We start from the raw sequence: 15,028 nt of genomic DNA, 5'->3' as shown, positions 1-15,028 counted from the left end.
CTGTAATATTGTTTGTACATTGTTCATACTTGTCAATACACATCTGATCAGTGATTGTTATGTATTGTGACAATGTATTGATTACCTACTAATACTGTTTGCATGTCTTACATTATGTGCAGTTTCCTTCAGCTGTGGTTGTCCTCTTTGAACGTGATTTATTTATAAGTTTTGCTCATAGCAGGTATGGTATAATGAGAGAGCTATGAGCATTACAGACTTATTTCCTACTATTCTAGAATTCAGCTCTGTGCACTGAATTTGCAATAAAAAGGTGGGGAGGACAACACAACCTAAAGTGCAACAATCGCATATTAAGATATTGTTGTGTAACATTCACAAACATGTCGCATTTCTCAACTTGGAAAATAATTTTCCCTTATGTTGAACCTAAAATGAGAACAAAAAACACATACATACATACAAATTTATTTTTATCACTCAGCAAGCTTGATATAAGTAGACCAAGGAGCTAAAGAAAAATCCTTCCCTTCACTGTAATAATGGAATACCCGCAGCTTTCCAATGTCCAGTCATGTGATCAGTGCCATGGTATACCCAAATACAAAGGACTTTCTTTAGTGAATAGCCTGGCCTTCTCCATGCATCCTCTGATTCATGTTATCCTTGTGTTGCACAGAAGAGGGAAATGTTATCACTTTGCTTAAGATTGTTATAGATTCTGGCATGTAATAAAAACGCCAGCTGATCACTCTGCACGATACTGGATAGGAATGGAACCTTAATCAAACATAATGTGTATCCAAGATTCATGTTATTTAATGCTGAACTCCAAGGCGGCCATTGAAATCCAGATATATACAAATTGTTTCACTTGGCAAAGGATTTGTTATTTTGTTATGTTGTTAAACCCATCTTTTGCTCATACTGTACAGCCAGGTCACTGACCTCCCTTTTTTTTTCTACTGCAGTTAAACAGAACAGCTTGGTCAGGGACCTGTCCCTAGCCAGCTGATTGGACAGTGAAGGAGCAGAAGTACAATGATTGATTTTTACTGGGCTCTCTCCTTCTGTATGTTTGTTTACATTGTTAGACTGGCAACACTTTCCAGAGCAATAGAGCCCTGATCCCCTTCAGAGAGCTGCTTTCCTCAGATTGCTGCTGTGCACAGGAAGCTCATATGAAGATAGATTCAGCTACTTTATGCTAGCTGCGTGGAAAAATACATTCACAGATTCTAATTGCATACCTGGCGTTTTTTTTCCTCACGGAGTTAAGCTTTAAAGTCTCTCATGTAACAGAAATGCTGAAGAACATGCTTGTGAATGTTACTTGCAGGCTTTTCATACTTTATGAATTGGGTTTTAGGCAACAACTCTGTGTGGAAGGATATAGAGTAGTGATATGCCTTGTGCTTGGTCAATGTCTTCTTATTTTGTACTCTCGTCTGATATTACACTTTCCAGTGTTTCTTTTTTTAATGAGCAATGTGGGCTCTCTTACACCAGGTCCCGGGCCGAGCTGGAACATGAGGCTTTAATAGATGGAAATCTGGCTACTGAGGCCAATCTCATCATTCTGGATACCCTGGAGATCATTGTACAGGTGAGAAACAATATTAAAGCTCTAGACTAAGATGTAAAAAAAAGCCTAACTCCGGTCTAAAGTTTTTGTACAGTCTTGGATAGAGCAGGAAAGGGTCAGATTTTTACTGCTGTTTGCGTCCCTATTGGAGGGACTTACAAAAGTCTGCTCATAATGGACACAGAAAACAACAGAACACATTTTTAGTAGAGGCTTGAAAGGGTAAGAGCTTTGGACCACCAGGTTCTTAAACTGGTGATGATCGTACCCCCTCCCTTCCCAATCTGGCTTCCTATCGGGAGAGGGTGACCCCGTCATTTGGCTTGTTAAAGATGGGGGCAGTTGAGCAGAAATGAACATTTCTGGTGGTGTCACTCTCCATTGGAGTCCTTGGAAGACATAGGCGAGCATGTGGTTCAGCTTTTGAAATGCCAGTATTGGTTGGAGACTGAAGAACAGGTTTACCCAAGATGTATTTCTTTGGGGGGTTTTATTAGGGGCGGGTGGGGGTTCTTTGACAGGTTCAAACCATTTGACTCACTTCTCTTTTACCCTGACAGGGAGATTCTCACCCCTATTGGTAGGCTGCACTGGGCTTAACTACTTGTCTCACTAGTCTTTGGACTGTCCATATGTACTTATGTAGAATCTACTGGGGCAGGGGTAGCCGAACTTTAACCGTTGCAGAACTACAAGCAAGGTTTCCAGAGACGGATGCTTGCTTGGATTTGTAGTTTCACCACAGCTGGAGGGGCAAAGTTTTGCCACCTCTACACTAGACCAGCCTCTGTCCTCCTCAGGGGTGCCAGCCGTTGGCACCATGTAAATTAATAATGCTAATCCAGGGAGGGTGGGATCTAGTCAGAAAAGGATAGAAGTTCACCTCTGTCCAGATCTGCTCTACCTCCCGCTTTTTGCCATGTTGCCGCTGCTGCAGCTCCCCGTGCGATGGGGGGCCACTGATATAAAGGGGGGACTGAGGACTCTGATATGAAGGGGCCCTCTGATGTAAAAGACGGGACTCTGATATGAAAGGGGGGCTTCTGATGTGAAGGGGAAGCTTCTGATGTGAAAGGGGCTTGTGATGTGAAAGGGGGACTCTGCCTCGAGATTTTCCATACTTTTAAAGGGTGCATGACTAAATAAAGATTGAGAAACCCCGCACCAGATGGTACATGGTAAAATACTGAGTCCTGAAGCTTTTATTGGTTTCTCCACAAAAATATATAGAAGGAAAAGCAGTAGTCTTCCTGAAAACCAGCCTAGGCCTGTCACATCCATTTGGGTGAGTTAAAGTTTAATAACGATAGTTTTTCTTGCACAGACTGTGTCAATGACGGAATCCAAGGAAAGTATTCTAGGTGGGGTGCTGAAGACTCTCCTGCACAGCATGGCCTGCAATCAGAGCGCCCTCTACCTGCAGCACTGCTTTGCCACACAGAGAGCCTTGGTCTCTAAGGTAAGATGGCGAAAATAGGAAAAAGGAGAGTGTTTTCTGCATGTCTGCTAGACAAGGTCTCTGTGATTGAAGACCATAAACCACATGCAGTCAGTAATGACCTGAAACCGTCGTAATGCTATTGATGGCCAGAAGGCACGTGATATTATGCTTCTGGGTAGCAATAGATTTTCTTATTCATGGAAATTCAAAATAAAAATGTGATTTGGTAACTGTGAGATATGGCTAATTCCTGATAAGTGTAAATTGTAAAGACAGGTCCGCCTTAAAGGGTATGGAAACTCCAACAATTAATTTCTCTTAATTGCTTCCTTTTGGTCTGTGAAATTTACTATTGAAAGAGTTTACAGACTGGTAAGCTGCAATATAGTATATTTTTTTATTTTGGGTTTAGATACCATTTACAGCTCATCTGAACCAATAGCTTAAACCAAGTGTAATTTCATCAGACCAGGGGTAGGCAACCTTGAAATTATGAATCCCATGTCTTGGCGTGTGATTCTCTGCTGTGCAACCTCCCTCTCATGCTATAGTGTATACAGAGCTTGAGTGCCACTATCAGGGAACACTTGGCCAGGACTTTCAGACTGCATTATTATTATTATACAGGATTTATATAGCGTCAACAGTGTGCGCAGCGCTTTACAATATAAGGAAGACATTACAATCACAATACAATTCAAGACAAGATGGTAAGGAGGGCCCTGCCCGTGAGTTCTTACAATCTAAAAGAGAGGGGCAAGTGATTCATGAGGAGGGAGCTGTGTGTGGATGAATTGTTTGAGAAAGTTATAGTTCATTGGTTAGGTTGGGGTGGGATAGGCTTTGCTGAAGAGATGAGTCTTAAGGGATCGCCTAAAGGCAGACAGAGAGGGAGATAGATGGACCGGTTGGGTTAAGGATTTCCAAAGAATGGGAGAGACTCTAGAGAAGACCTGGAGGCGAGCATAGAAGGAGTTGACGAGGGAGCTAGAGAGCAGGATGTCTTGGGAGGAGCGTAGGGGACGGTTAGGGTGATATAGCATTACTGGGCCATTTAGAACATGGGGGTGCTAATTTTAGGGATTATGTGAATGGGGGATCCAGGTGCAGAATATCAGGGTGGAGGGCAGCCACTAATAAAATACACTGTGTCATGTGAGTTTCAGTGCATTTTCTTTTGAACCACGTCATGCTTTATAAGTAGATCTGTGTTTAAGCAGTCTGCACATTTTATCAGTTTTCTCTAACATTTTACAGGCTGGAACTCCCTGCTATCCTTCCTAATCATGCCTTTTCATTAGAAAGTCGTAGCACACAGACACGGAGTATTGTAATGCTCCCCGTAAATTATATGATACCCGTTCTCTGCTTTTCTCTCCCGCAGTTTCCAGAGCTGCTGTTTGAAGAGGAGACAGAGCAGTGCGCGGATCTCTGCCTTCGGCTACTCAGACACTGCAGCAGCAGCATTGGCACCATCCGGTCCCACGCCAGCGCCTCCCTCTACCTCCTCATGAGGCAGAACTTTGAGATCGGAAACGTGAGTTTCGCCATCTTGCCCTAGTTTTTAGAGAACTGCGTTGCATTATTCGGCATTATAGTGAGATCGACATGAAGAAGTGATACATCGCATGAGTTAAAAGGTCCATCAATACAACATACGAGTTAAACATGATCAATTTTTTTCTTTCCTTCGGTATTTTGGAGTAATCAGCATTCCTCATTATTGGAGAGGGAGAAAACCAAATGCAGTTTTCTTGGTTTACAGCGACCTTTAGATTTAATACCAATTGATATGTTCTAATAGCAGGATATCTGTATCTCAGAACGTGGTATGCCTGAGCATTGGCTTCGCCGAACCCTTAGGTGGTGAGCAGGGCCGGTGCCCTAGGTATAAGTCTTCCAGGACTGAGCTTTGCATCTATTACCTCCTAGAGATGGCCTGCTGCTTGGGTCCAGGGGGCATAGCTGCAAAGTGAGAGATGTATTCTATGTTCAGACCTGTATTTAGCCTCATCTGATGGCCAAGAGTTGTATTAGAATCTTCCTTGTTGGTACTATAGACCAAACAGCAGGCAGATTGAATGTCTTTCTACCTAAAGTATAACTCCGTAGAATACTGCCTTGTGCCCCCCTGCATATTGTATGCTTTTGTTTTTTAATACTCACTTTTTCCAAAACCTTAAGAATTTTCATATGATTCTGCAGGGTCCTCTTCCTTTCCTCTAGTCTGGGTGGTCTCCATTGATACAAAGAGCGGCACTGACACGATGAAGTCATCGCTTCTCTCTGCATCTGTACAGTGTGAATGAAGGATGTAGTGGTGATGCCCCCTCACAGGACAGGGCCATGACGTCCTGCCCTCACAGTATGTGCTCAGTCTTCTAGGTAGAGTGTTGCTGGCCGTCATTCAACTTGGAAGCTCTGGTGTGAAAGAGGTGCTGTGGGGGACCCTCACTGAATGTATGGTGAATATCTGTTTCTTCCTACCACTGCCTGGGGGACTATTATCCTGGAGTTGACCTTCAAAAAATACAAAAAAATGCATTTTAAAATGGAGTCACCCTTTAAGGACAAGCAATAAACTTAAACTAGGGATGGAAATCGTGTAGGAAGAAAAAAGGGTCAGAGGGAAAGAAAATGACTATTTACTGTGCCACTATGCAACCTTATAGGCTAGTTGGGGTACCCAATGGTGCCCAGCAGCGATCCTGTATATATCTATTTTGTATATTTTTTTTTACAGAATTTTGCTCGTGTGAAGATGCAGGTCACCATCTCTCTGTCTTCTCTGGTTGGGACATCTCAGAATTTTAATGAAGAATTTTTGCGTCGCTCTCTGAAGACGATATTGACCTACGCAGAGGAGGACCTGGAGCTTCGAGAGACAACTTTTCCCGATCAGGTCACTCTCAGATTCTAATATATCTGTGGAAGAAGGGCACGGCTTCCTTCACATTGTCATTGTTCCTTCTAAAAGACATTTGAGACATTATATTTACTAAAAATAGTATCTGAGCGAGGAATTGTTTGAGGATGTCCACACACCTTGTTATGGAGTACACCCTACAGATTTAGTGTATCTGGAGCCAATTTTATTTCTTTTAGCTTTGGGTGGAGTGGTGAGGGCTTAGAATCTCAGTCAGGTTTTTATTGCATTTATTGTATAGCAACATTGCACAAACAAAAACATTACAACTAGGGATGCACCGATACTAGTATTGGTGCCGATACAGAGTATTTGAGAGTATACTTTCCTGATACCGGAACTTCTGGTCAGAGGAACATTTCCTCTGACCGGTAGTGCCGTAGGAGAACACGGAGCCGGTTTCCCATGCAACCAGGAAGCTGGCTCCATGCCATTTGGCCGGGAAGCCGGCTTCCCAGTCAATCAGCATCGAGCCGGCTTTCCAGCCAATCAGGAATCTGTGCAGCGAGTAATGACCCGCCTACCAGCTTCCTGAGTGGCCGTGAACCCAGCTCAATGCTGATTGGCTGGGAAGCCGGCCAATCAGCATCAAGCTGGCCAAGCAGCATAGAGTCATTACTCGCCTCCCGGCTTCCTGATTGGCAGGGAAGCCGCCTCCATGCTAATTGGCTGGGAAGCTGGTTTCCCGTCCAAACAACATAGAGCCAGCTTCTCGGTTAAACCTCTGACCAGATTGCCCAGGAAGCCATCTCCATGGCAGCGGAAGCACCGGTATCGGTGCATCCCTAATTACAACATTATATTGTGAGAAAAAATATTTTCATGTGTGGCAAGCGTTATGCAAGCTCTCTTTCTCATAAACAATCAGGAAGCTGTCAGGCTCTTCCAGTAGAGTTTAGGGAATGGAAAGTAAAACTCCAGCCACAAGACCTACAAAATAATGAAATAACGTCAGCTGTTTCAGTGAATGTAGTTATGAAATAAATGAGGGTTCTTATAGGAAATCCTCCAGGGAAACCATTAAATACACATATGTAAACTGTTTCACCTGCCTAAAGATTTGCAATTCTATTCAGCCTGTTTTGTGACTTCAATACCCCTTGAATACTGCAAAGCCGGTCGAGGGAGAATCTCACACTATATGGCCATGAGGTTGTTGGACACTGTGTCCATGGGCATTAATGTAGAGTTAAAATACCCCCCCACCCACGGATAAAATAGCCTTCACCATTTTTAGAAGTATTTCCACAAGATTTTGGAGTGTGCCTGTGGGAATTTGTGGCCATTAAGCCAAAAGTTAATTTGTGAGGTCAAGAACTAATGTTGGACGAGAAGACCTGGCTATATTTCATCCCAAAGGTGTTCAGTAGGGTTGAGGTCAGAACTCTGTGCAGCAGATGTAGGAGTTGAAGCGCCATACCAATTAAAATAGTCCAGATACAACTTTATTCCACTAGGGTCAGGGGGCATTCGAATAGAATAGCCAACGTGTTTCAGGGGTTCACAAAACACCCCCTTCATCAGGGCTTAATGAGAGCAATCATGTATGTGGACTACAATCTCTACAGCTTGAAATTTGTATTGAGCTGCGATGGGAAGGCTTCTGGCTTATCAGCTGCTGGGTTGGCAGTTGGCTATTCTACTTGATTGTCCACAGATCCTAGTGGAATAAAGTAATATCTGGATTATTTCAATTGGTTTGGTGCATCAATTCCTAAATCTGTGTTCTCTGTTAAGCCAAGGATACCGTGAAGACCCTCAGGCCAGTGATAGCGACCTATCCATTAGACAAATTACACATATTCACATCTGATAAAAACAGAATAATCACATGGGTCCAGCCCTCTCTTTCCAGTTCCCAATATTAGAACTATTTTCAGGACACTCAAGGTTCTTCCAAACCAAACTCATCAAATGTCTTTATGGGTGGCTTTGTGCAGAGGGGCACAGTCATGTTGAAACAGAAAAGGGCCTTCACCAAACTGTTACTACAAGGTTGGAAGTGCATATTGGTCTAAATTGTCTTTGTATGCTGCAGCATTAACAAAGCCCTTCAATGGAAGCACCTAAACTTGGAGGGGTGTTCACATACTTTTGGTCCTATAGTGTATTTCCTGGTTGAGCTTTGCAACCTCATATGTTGTTCTCATCAACACCACACCTGTCCAATGAGCATGGAGGCCATCCAGGAAGTAGCATAGCGATCTTTCTGACTATGCAGTGTGCCATGGGTTTGTAAATCATAAGACTGCCTGAACAAAATTGCAAATACTTAAGTAGGTAAAACAGTAAGTATATATGTGTTTTTGCTCTGTTTTTTTAATCCATTTCCTGGAGTTCTGCTTTAAGTTGTAAATTAAAGGCCAGTGTTATTCTGCCCTTCTCTCTGTGAATTATATGATCCTTGCTGGTTTTCAGGTCCAGGATTTGGTGTTCAACCTGCACATGATCCTGTCAGACACAGTGAAGATGAAGGAGCACCAGGAAGACCCAGAGATGCTGATAGACCTGATGTACAGGTAGGCACAATGAGAAGTCAATGAATGCATGAAGGTGAACCTTGCAATCAGCCATTGGCTCGGTATCATCAGTCTAACTGAATGTATGAAGTCAAATTTGTTTCAATGTCTGAGCAGTCACAACCTTTGATAGTCTCACACCCTCTTTTGCCCCTTCCCGATAGAATTGCAAAAGGATATCAAACATCGCCTGATTTGCGGTTGACATGGCTGCAGAACATGGCGGGGAAACACACCGAGAGAGCCAACCATGCAGAATCGGCTCAGTGCCTTGTACACTCGGCTGCCCTGGTGGCAGAATATCTCAGCATGTTGGAGGACCGCAAGTACCTGCCTGTGGGCTGTGTCACCTTCCAGGTGAGAAAATCAGAGACGTTCCCCAGAGCTCAGCCCTGACGAGACAGCAAAAGGGACCTCATTGAAAGCTCCCTAAATGAAGGCAAAAGTCTCACTGTTGAAAATATGTGTGGAAGTCACATACTACAATAAAAGTGTATGTGAAGGCAAAACTTTATTCTTTAGTTTTGGATAGAGAAGAGGAATATTAGAACCCCTCCCAACTTTTTATCGCGGTCTGTGTCCCTGATAGGTAGATTCAGGCTGTCTATTTTTCCTGGTGACCATTGTCACCAAGACAGAAGGTGATGAGAAATCCAAAATTTTACAATTGTCATAGAACAAAAGGTTATAATTTTCCAACTTTGACACCTGTCCTGGTGATAGCCGTGTAGGACAGGAATCCCCCTTACGTTGTAGGAATCTACTTTCACTGTATGTTGTGTCTCCAGGACAGTTAGTGAAGGCAAATTCTCCTCAATGGTACACAGACGTCAAAAAATAAACTTATGAGCTTCAACTCTTCCCTCTTATATCCAAATGTAGAAAAAAAAATGTTTTGGCTGTTGTGAATTGTGTCTCTTGTATGGTTTATAAGAGTACAAACTGCATATTTTTGGGAAACAAACAGACTTTTAAGATGCCCATAAATACACAATAATCCAATAAAAATTGTTATTACATACAATTAAAAACATTGTACATTAACGTATTTCATAGTCAAAGCGGTAGTAGAGTAACGTATTTCATAGTCAAATCTATTCCTCGTAGAGCACAATCTATTCATAATCTATCAAATTCTTCATATGAGATAGGTGAAAGAAAACCTACCATCAAATTTCTTATATAGCACCAGTGGTAGAAGATTACACCCCAAATTGTATAAGTTAGTAGTAAAATGCAAGATATTCCTAATGCATTTAGCAGCGAATATCGCTGATTCTTCAGGAGGGTATTGGTATCGAATTAGGATAGACCCGCCCCGACGCGTTTCGTCACACAAGACGTCCTCAGGAGGTCATAGGTCCTAGGTGCTTCCCTAGCTGCTTTGGTATCAGGATATTAAATCGGGGCTATCCATAAAGCGCGGATCCACATCTTTTACAATCTGTAGCTTAAGGTTCCTTAGAATGTTGCCCCCTGCTAAGAGATGATTAATCTACACACAGCTAGGAGCATGAAGCCGTGTGCGCTCCTAGCTGTGAGACCGCTCTGTCACTGGCAGCTTATGGTCTTCACTATCGTTTGGGAGCCAATCAGTGTGGTTCCTGATAGTTTGTTCACGTTAGTGATGCACCAATACTTTTCGAGTACCAATGCCGATACTTGGCATTTTCATGAGAACTACCCGGGTTGCAGTGGTTGCAGCTGGGACCTGGCTCTGGCGCTCCACCACTGTCCTGAAATCATTAGTCAATATTGTTTTAGAAAAACTGTCACATGACAATAAACAACAATGTATCAGTACTTGTACTTGTAAGTACTTGGGCAAGTACCAGTACTTGTACTCGCAAAAATGGTATCGGTGTATCCCTTTATTTATATTTATAAAAACAAAATCATACAATAAAACAGAGATGTACAAATCCCGGGAGCTCTGTGTGCTCCTCACAAATGACAGCTGCCTCCTAACTTTTGTATTTTTCTCTAGTCTAGTCTTGGAGCTCGAAAAGTATCTGTAATTGTACCGAGTACTGTACCGAGTACTGTACCTGGTATCGGTGCTTCCCTAGTTCACGTCGTCAGCCAGGACATGGCGATCACATGAGGTTTGTTAGTAAACATCTATGAGCAGTGACTTACAACCGTTATTCACAGAAGGGTGAAGAGTTTGGAGAAGGCAGGAGAAGTGAACAATCTTGGACAACACAGCTGACCTGGAAAGTGAGCTGAATTGGAGAATTTTTCAGAACCGGCTATTTTGGCCTAGATTGTTCACTTCTCCTGTCTTCTCCAAACTCTTCACCCTTTGGTGAATAACCCTGTAAATGTCTCTGTGTAATGGAGGCTGTTGTCACTGTTAGAATTCTCCCATGTTGATTGGAAAATGCCTCTAGTAATATTCAAATGCCTGGTACCTGTCACAAATATTTTACAGAACTCACACTCAAAAAAATAAATTAAAAAAAAAGCACATATTCCCAATGCCAACAATCGTTTCTTGCCCCCTAAATGAGCTTAAATGAAATTTGTAGCTTGTATGTGTTTGCCAAACACATGTAAAGTCCACTAGTGATTAGTACAAATTTTGTAATGCTGATTTATATTCCACATTGCTCCTGCAGAACATTTCTTCCAATGTCCTGGAAGAGTCGGCAGTGTCAGACGATGTGGTGTCTCCAGACGAGGAAGGGATATGTTCCGGGAAGTACTTCACAGAGGCTGGACTGGTGGGGCTCCTGGAACAGGCTGCAGCCTCGTTCTCCATGGTACGTACAATTTATATCCCAGTTTGTCTCTTTATAGCATGTAAGGCTGTGTTCAGAAATGGTGCAACTGCCTCCCGAGTGCAAGAAGAGAACTGTCCATATGTATGTACAGTTCAGTTACACTTACAGGTCTTGTCCCTCCCCCAGCTAGTGACTGGACAGTGAAAGGAGAAGCAGCAGACTGATGTGCTCATCTCTCTGTCACTCTTTTCTTCTAACATCATGTTCCTTACACTGCAACAGAACTAACTGGCGCCTTGTGCTGCTTCTCCCTCCTCAAATCGTGAGTTCAGTGCCCCAGAGCCTGCTTAGCTTTAAGTTAAGAATTCCCCACTGATTTGTGCTGTGCTGGGAAGATAAAAGACAGAATTTAGGAAATTATACTAGTTCTAATTTTTCTTAGAGTTGTAACCCTTTTTGAAAGTAAAATGGCAGGATCGTTTTCATGTGCACATTTGGAAAATGTTCCAGTTTTGATTGTCCCTTTATCCATCTCTGTCCTTCAGGCCGGTTTGTATGAGGCCGTGAATGACGTCTACAAAGTCCTAATCCCAATACACGAAGCTAACCGAGACGCCAAGAAGCTGTGTACTATTCACGGTAAACTGCAGGAAGCTTTCAGCAAGATTATCCACCAGGTAATGAGGACACTTTCTGCTTGTCTCTATCGATCCACGGTTCTCTCTTTTCCTCTTTCTATACCGCTTCACACTCATTGGGTAAACAAAAGTGTGTTGGGGACAGAAGTCTGACTAAAGGATAATTCCCGTCATTAGCTTTGAAATGTAATAAGGACACTGAGGCAGAGCTGATCAGTCCCAGTAGTTTGATGCTAGTGTGCTTAATGTGTTGAATCTTTCCATTGTTTGTCTTGAGCGTTGTCTTCTCTAGCCAGCGGGTGCCATGCCATCATCTGCTGGGCCTTGAGCTTTTAGGACCTTTACAGCTTCACATAAAGCCTCCTCTTGCCTTAAAAGGATGAGCAGTGGATCTCAGAGTTCTGCACCTCTTTTTAGACCAAGACCCTAAAGACAAAAACCTATTCTTGGTATTACTTTACACAGCTATCGTATGTAACCACATTATATGGAGCTCAGCACTGCCCATATTCCATATTCCGCTCCTTATAAAAGCCCACCTTACTCCTCTAATCAACATCAAGAAAATGTCTCACATAGTTCACTGATGTGGACCAATAGTGTTTTCCCTCTTAGTTGTCAGGAGCTGCATATGTGGAAATTGCACCCTGGCTGAGTGACTCATTAAGGACTAGCTGTTGCCCTTCGTCATCCTGAACATGCTTGACAAATATCTCCATCAGCCTGGGCGAGATCTGGTGAAGCCATAACAGAGAACACTGCGCCCTTATCCAGTCAATGACACCAATGTATGCAGTCTTTGTATTTATTACCCGTAATGGCTGCAAACGGCCCTCCTTACCATCTTGTCTTGAATTCTATTGTGATGTCTTCCTTATATTGTAAAGCATGGCACAAACTTTTGGAGCTATATAAATCCTGTATAATAATAATAATGTGAGAACCACCGAAATAGAGCAAAAGGCACCACAGAAAATGGCATACAGCATTCAATATTTGTACAGGGGGTGCAGATGATAAACACATTTCCTAAAATGGAACTCTAAATCCAGCCACAACTTTATAAGGTTTAAACCTCTGTCAGGTTTTTAATGCTATCAAAGAGATTTCCCCTCACTTCCTGTCCTAGAGATACAAGAGGAAATAATTGGCTATCTCCCCAATATGAGGGGAAATACCCCCTTCAAAGCAGGTGTACTAGACGCTATCGTTTCTACTTTTGATGACCAGGACACAGAATAAAAATAACTCAGAAGGGTAGATGGTTGGCGCTGGAATCTGTATCCGTTTCAGCCTGATGGTGTTGAATTGGTGGTGATGTAACGGTTGACATTCAGCTGGCCATTCTCCAACACCAGAGGAACCTCAAGCTTCTCTTGGATTGTGGAGCTTAAATTCTTATTACCTTCTTCGTTCAAAGTTTTGAAGTCCAAAATAAGTCTATTCTGATAAAAGGTTTAGGTGGAATCTGTGTAAATAACCAATGCATTTTGGAGGTGTAAAGGTGCCCGCTGCACCCGGGCTCGTGAATGGATAGAAGGTCTTAGTGGACTTTACAGTAGGTTTTGAGATTCTTAGTATTTTGACTTGCAAGCTTTGGGCAGACTTGTCAGCAGCTAATGGTTGCTTCTCACTCTCGAGCACTAATGGGGTGGGCACCACCAAAAGCGTTGGTCATTTACACAGATTCCACTTGATCAAACCATCAGGACATATTTATTATTTAGTTTTCAATACTTTGGTGTGGCACATTATTTCCTTCTCCAGCAGTAAAATCCTGACGGAAGTTCTATCCTTTTCCTACTTAATCCAACAATAGAATAAACAATTTTCACCCAAGCTCTACATTGATACAGCCAGTAATCTGATGTTATAAGTCATCTGAAAATCCCATTGAATGCTATGTGCTGTGTAGGCAACCAGTGACCCTCAGGCTGGGATAGAGAGTAGGCATCCTGGAGCTCGTGGTTCCAACCCAGCTTTGGAGCCAGTGGTTGTTGGCATTGTGTGAGTGTTTATACGATTAATGAGAGCTTTCTTCCGGTGACGCTGTGTTTTTTTTTTTTTTTATCTTGTTATACAGAGTACTGGCTGGGAGGTAGGTATCACTGCAGTCAGTCAAGAGCACTAATAGTGTGAGTCCTGCTGGGCCCATACATGCTAGCGATGGGCCTTGTGTTTTGCTGTTTGCTGTGACCTGAATCCATTAACCTAAACACTCTATTCAGGGATTTCTTCGGTCACGGTAACGGTTCAGAAATTTCCAGACAGTGCATGAAAACCATACACATTACACTAATACAGACCAGTGACTTTTGCATTCCTCATCATCCCAACCAAACTGTCTCTTTTCCATCAACATCTCTCACCACTCTCCGCCCCAGGGCAAGGGGTCGATTTAGAGGAATTGCTGGCGGTACAAAATGGACAAGCAATGATCATAGAGTGATGTATAACGTTGCTTCCTGTGCTGGGAATGTTCTCTCTTGGGGAAATCGGTAGCAAATAAGCAACAGAAAAGAAGCTGCTGATGGTTATAAGCTGCAGGCACCTTCCTAGAGAACATTCAGTGCGCTGTGACCAAATTCTGGGCTGTTCTAACCGGATGAAGCTCCAGCACTTTCTGTTATATTGAATCTTGTCTGCTGCCTCCTACACATTCCTGTTGGCTAGCGAGGCTGTCCATCTTTGACATTGGTCAATAGGATCGTGAAGGGGGCGGGAGGGAGCAGGTTAAATAACAATAGGATAGCTTATCTGACACCAAACTAAGGCAGTTAGGCACTCTGAGATCAGCACCATGAAGAGAACCATATTAAGGAGAAAGTCTGTAGGTCCGCGGAGAACCCCTTTTATAAATAACATTTATAGATGGAGTTTGCAAGGCTGTTGTCTTTGTTTTTCTCAGTTTCTCTGCATGAAGGTGGCGCTGTTGCTAACGCATGTCGTTTTTTAAATTAAACTACATATTCTAGTAGTTCTATTTTTCTTCAAACTGTAGGCAAGACATTAAATCAAAAGTGAACCTGTCCAGGCCTAAAAAGTGCTCAAAGTGTATGCATGGCCATTTTGTTTATTGTTTTAGTTTTGTATAGAACAGGGAAGTTAGATCCACTTTCCGTATCACAGCTGGGAAAATGAACCCCCTGTGTAAAGTTTTAGGAGATCCAGGATTTTACAGCTGTGAGGAACATGAGGTTAGGAGAAATCCTCCACTGGGAGGACCTGTTCC

General features: G+C 42.8%; 1 protein-coding gene across 2 annotated transcripts in view; it reads left to right on the top strand.

The window, feature by feature from the left end:
- Positions 1-15,028, top strand: part of DOCK7 (dedicator of cytokinesis 7) — a 151,189-nt gene that overhangs the window by 113,773 nt on the left and 22,388 nt on the right. For both annotated transcript variants that reach the window (XM_018553850.1, XM_018553849.1), the window contains 9 exons: positions 1,471-1,567; positions 2,871-3,005; positions 4,372-4,524; positions 5,731-5,889; positions 8,332-8,432; positions 8,597-8,789; positions 11,054-11,197; positions 11,704-11,835; positions 13,880-13,894. In XM_018553850.1, coding sequence (XP_018409352.1) covers positions 1,471-1,567; positions 2,871-3,005; positions 4,372-4,524; positions 5,731-5,889; positions 8,332-8,432; positions 8,597-8,789; positions 11,054-11,197; positions 11,704-11,835; positions 13,880-13,894 — 1,129 coding nt within the window. The remainder of the gene's footprint in view (positions 1-1,470; positions 1,568-2,870; positions 3,006-4,371; positions 4,525-5,730; positions 5,890-8,331; positions 8,433-8,596; positions 8,790-11,053; positions 11,198-11,703; positions 11,836-13,879; positions 13,895-15,028) is intronic.

The sequence above is a fragment of the Nanorana parkeri genome, unplaced genomic scaffold (genome assembly GCF_000935625.1).
Source record: "Nanorana parkeri isolate BGI_ZX_2015 unplaced genomic scaffold, ASM93562v1 scaffold131, whole genome shotgun sequence".
Taxonomy (NCBI): Eukaryota; Metazoa; Chordata; class Amphibia; order Anura; family Dicroglossidae; genus Nanorana; species Nanorana parkeri.
Note: the sequence above shows the minus strand (reverse complement) of the source record. Positions and strands in the feature narration are given on the sequence as shown.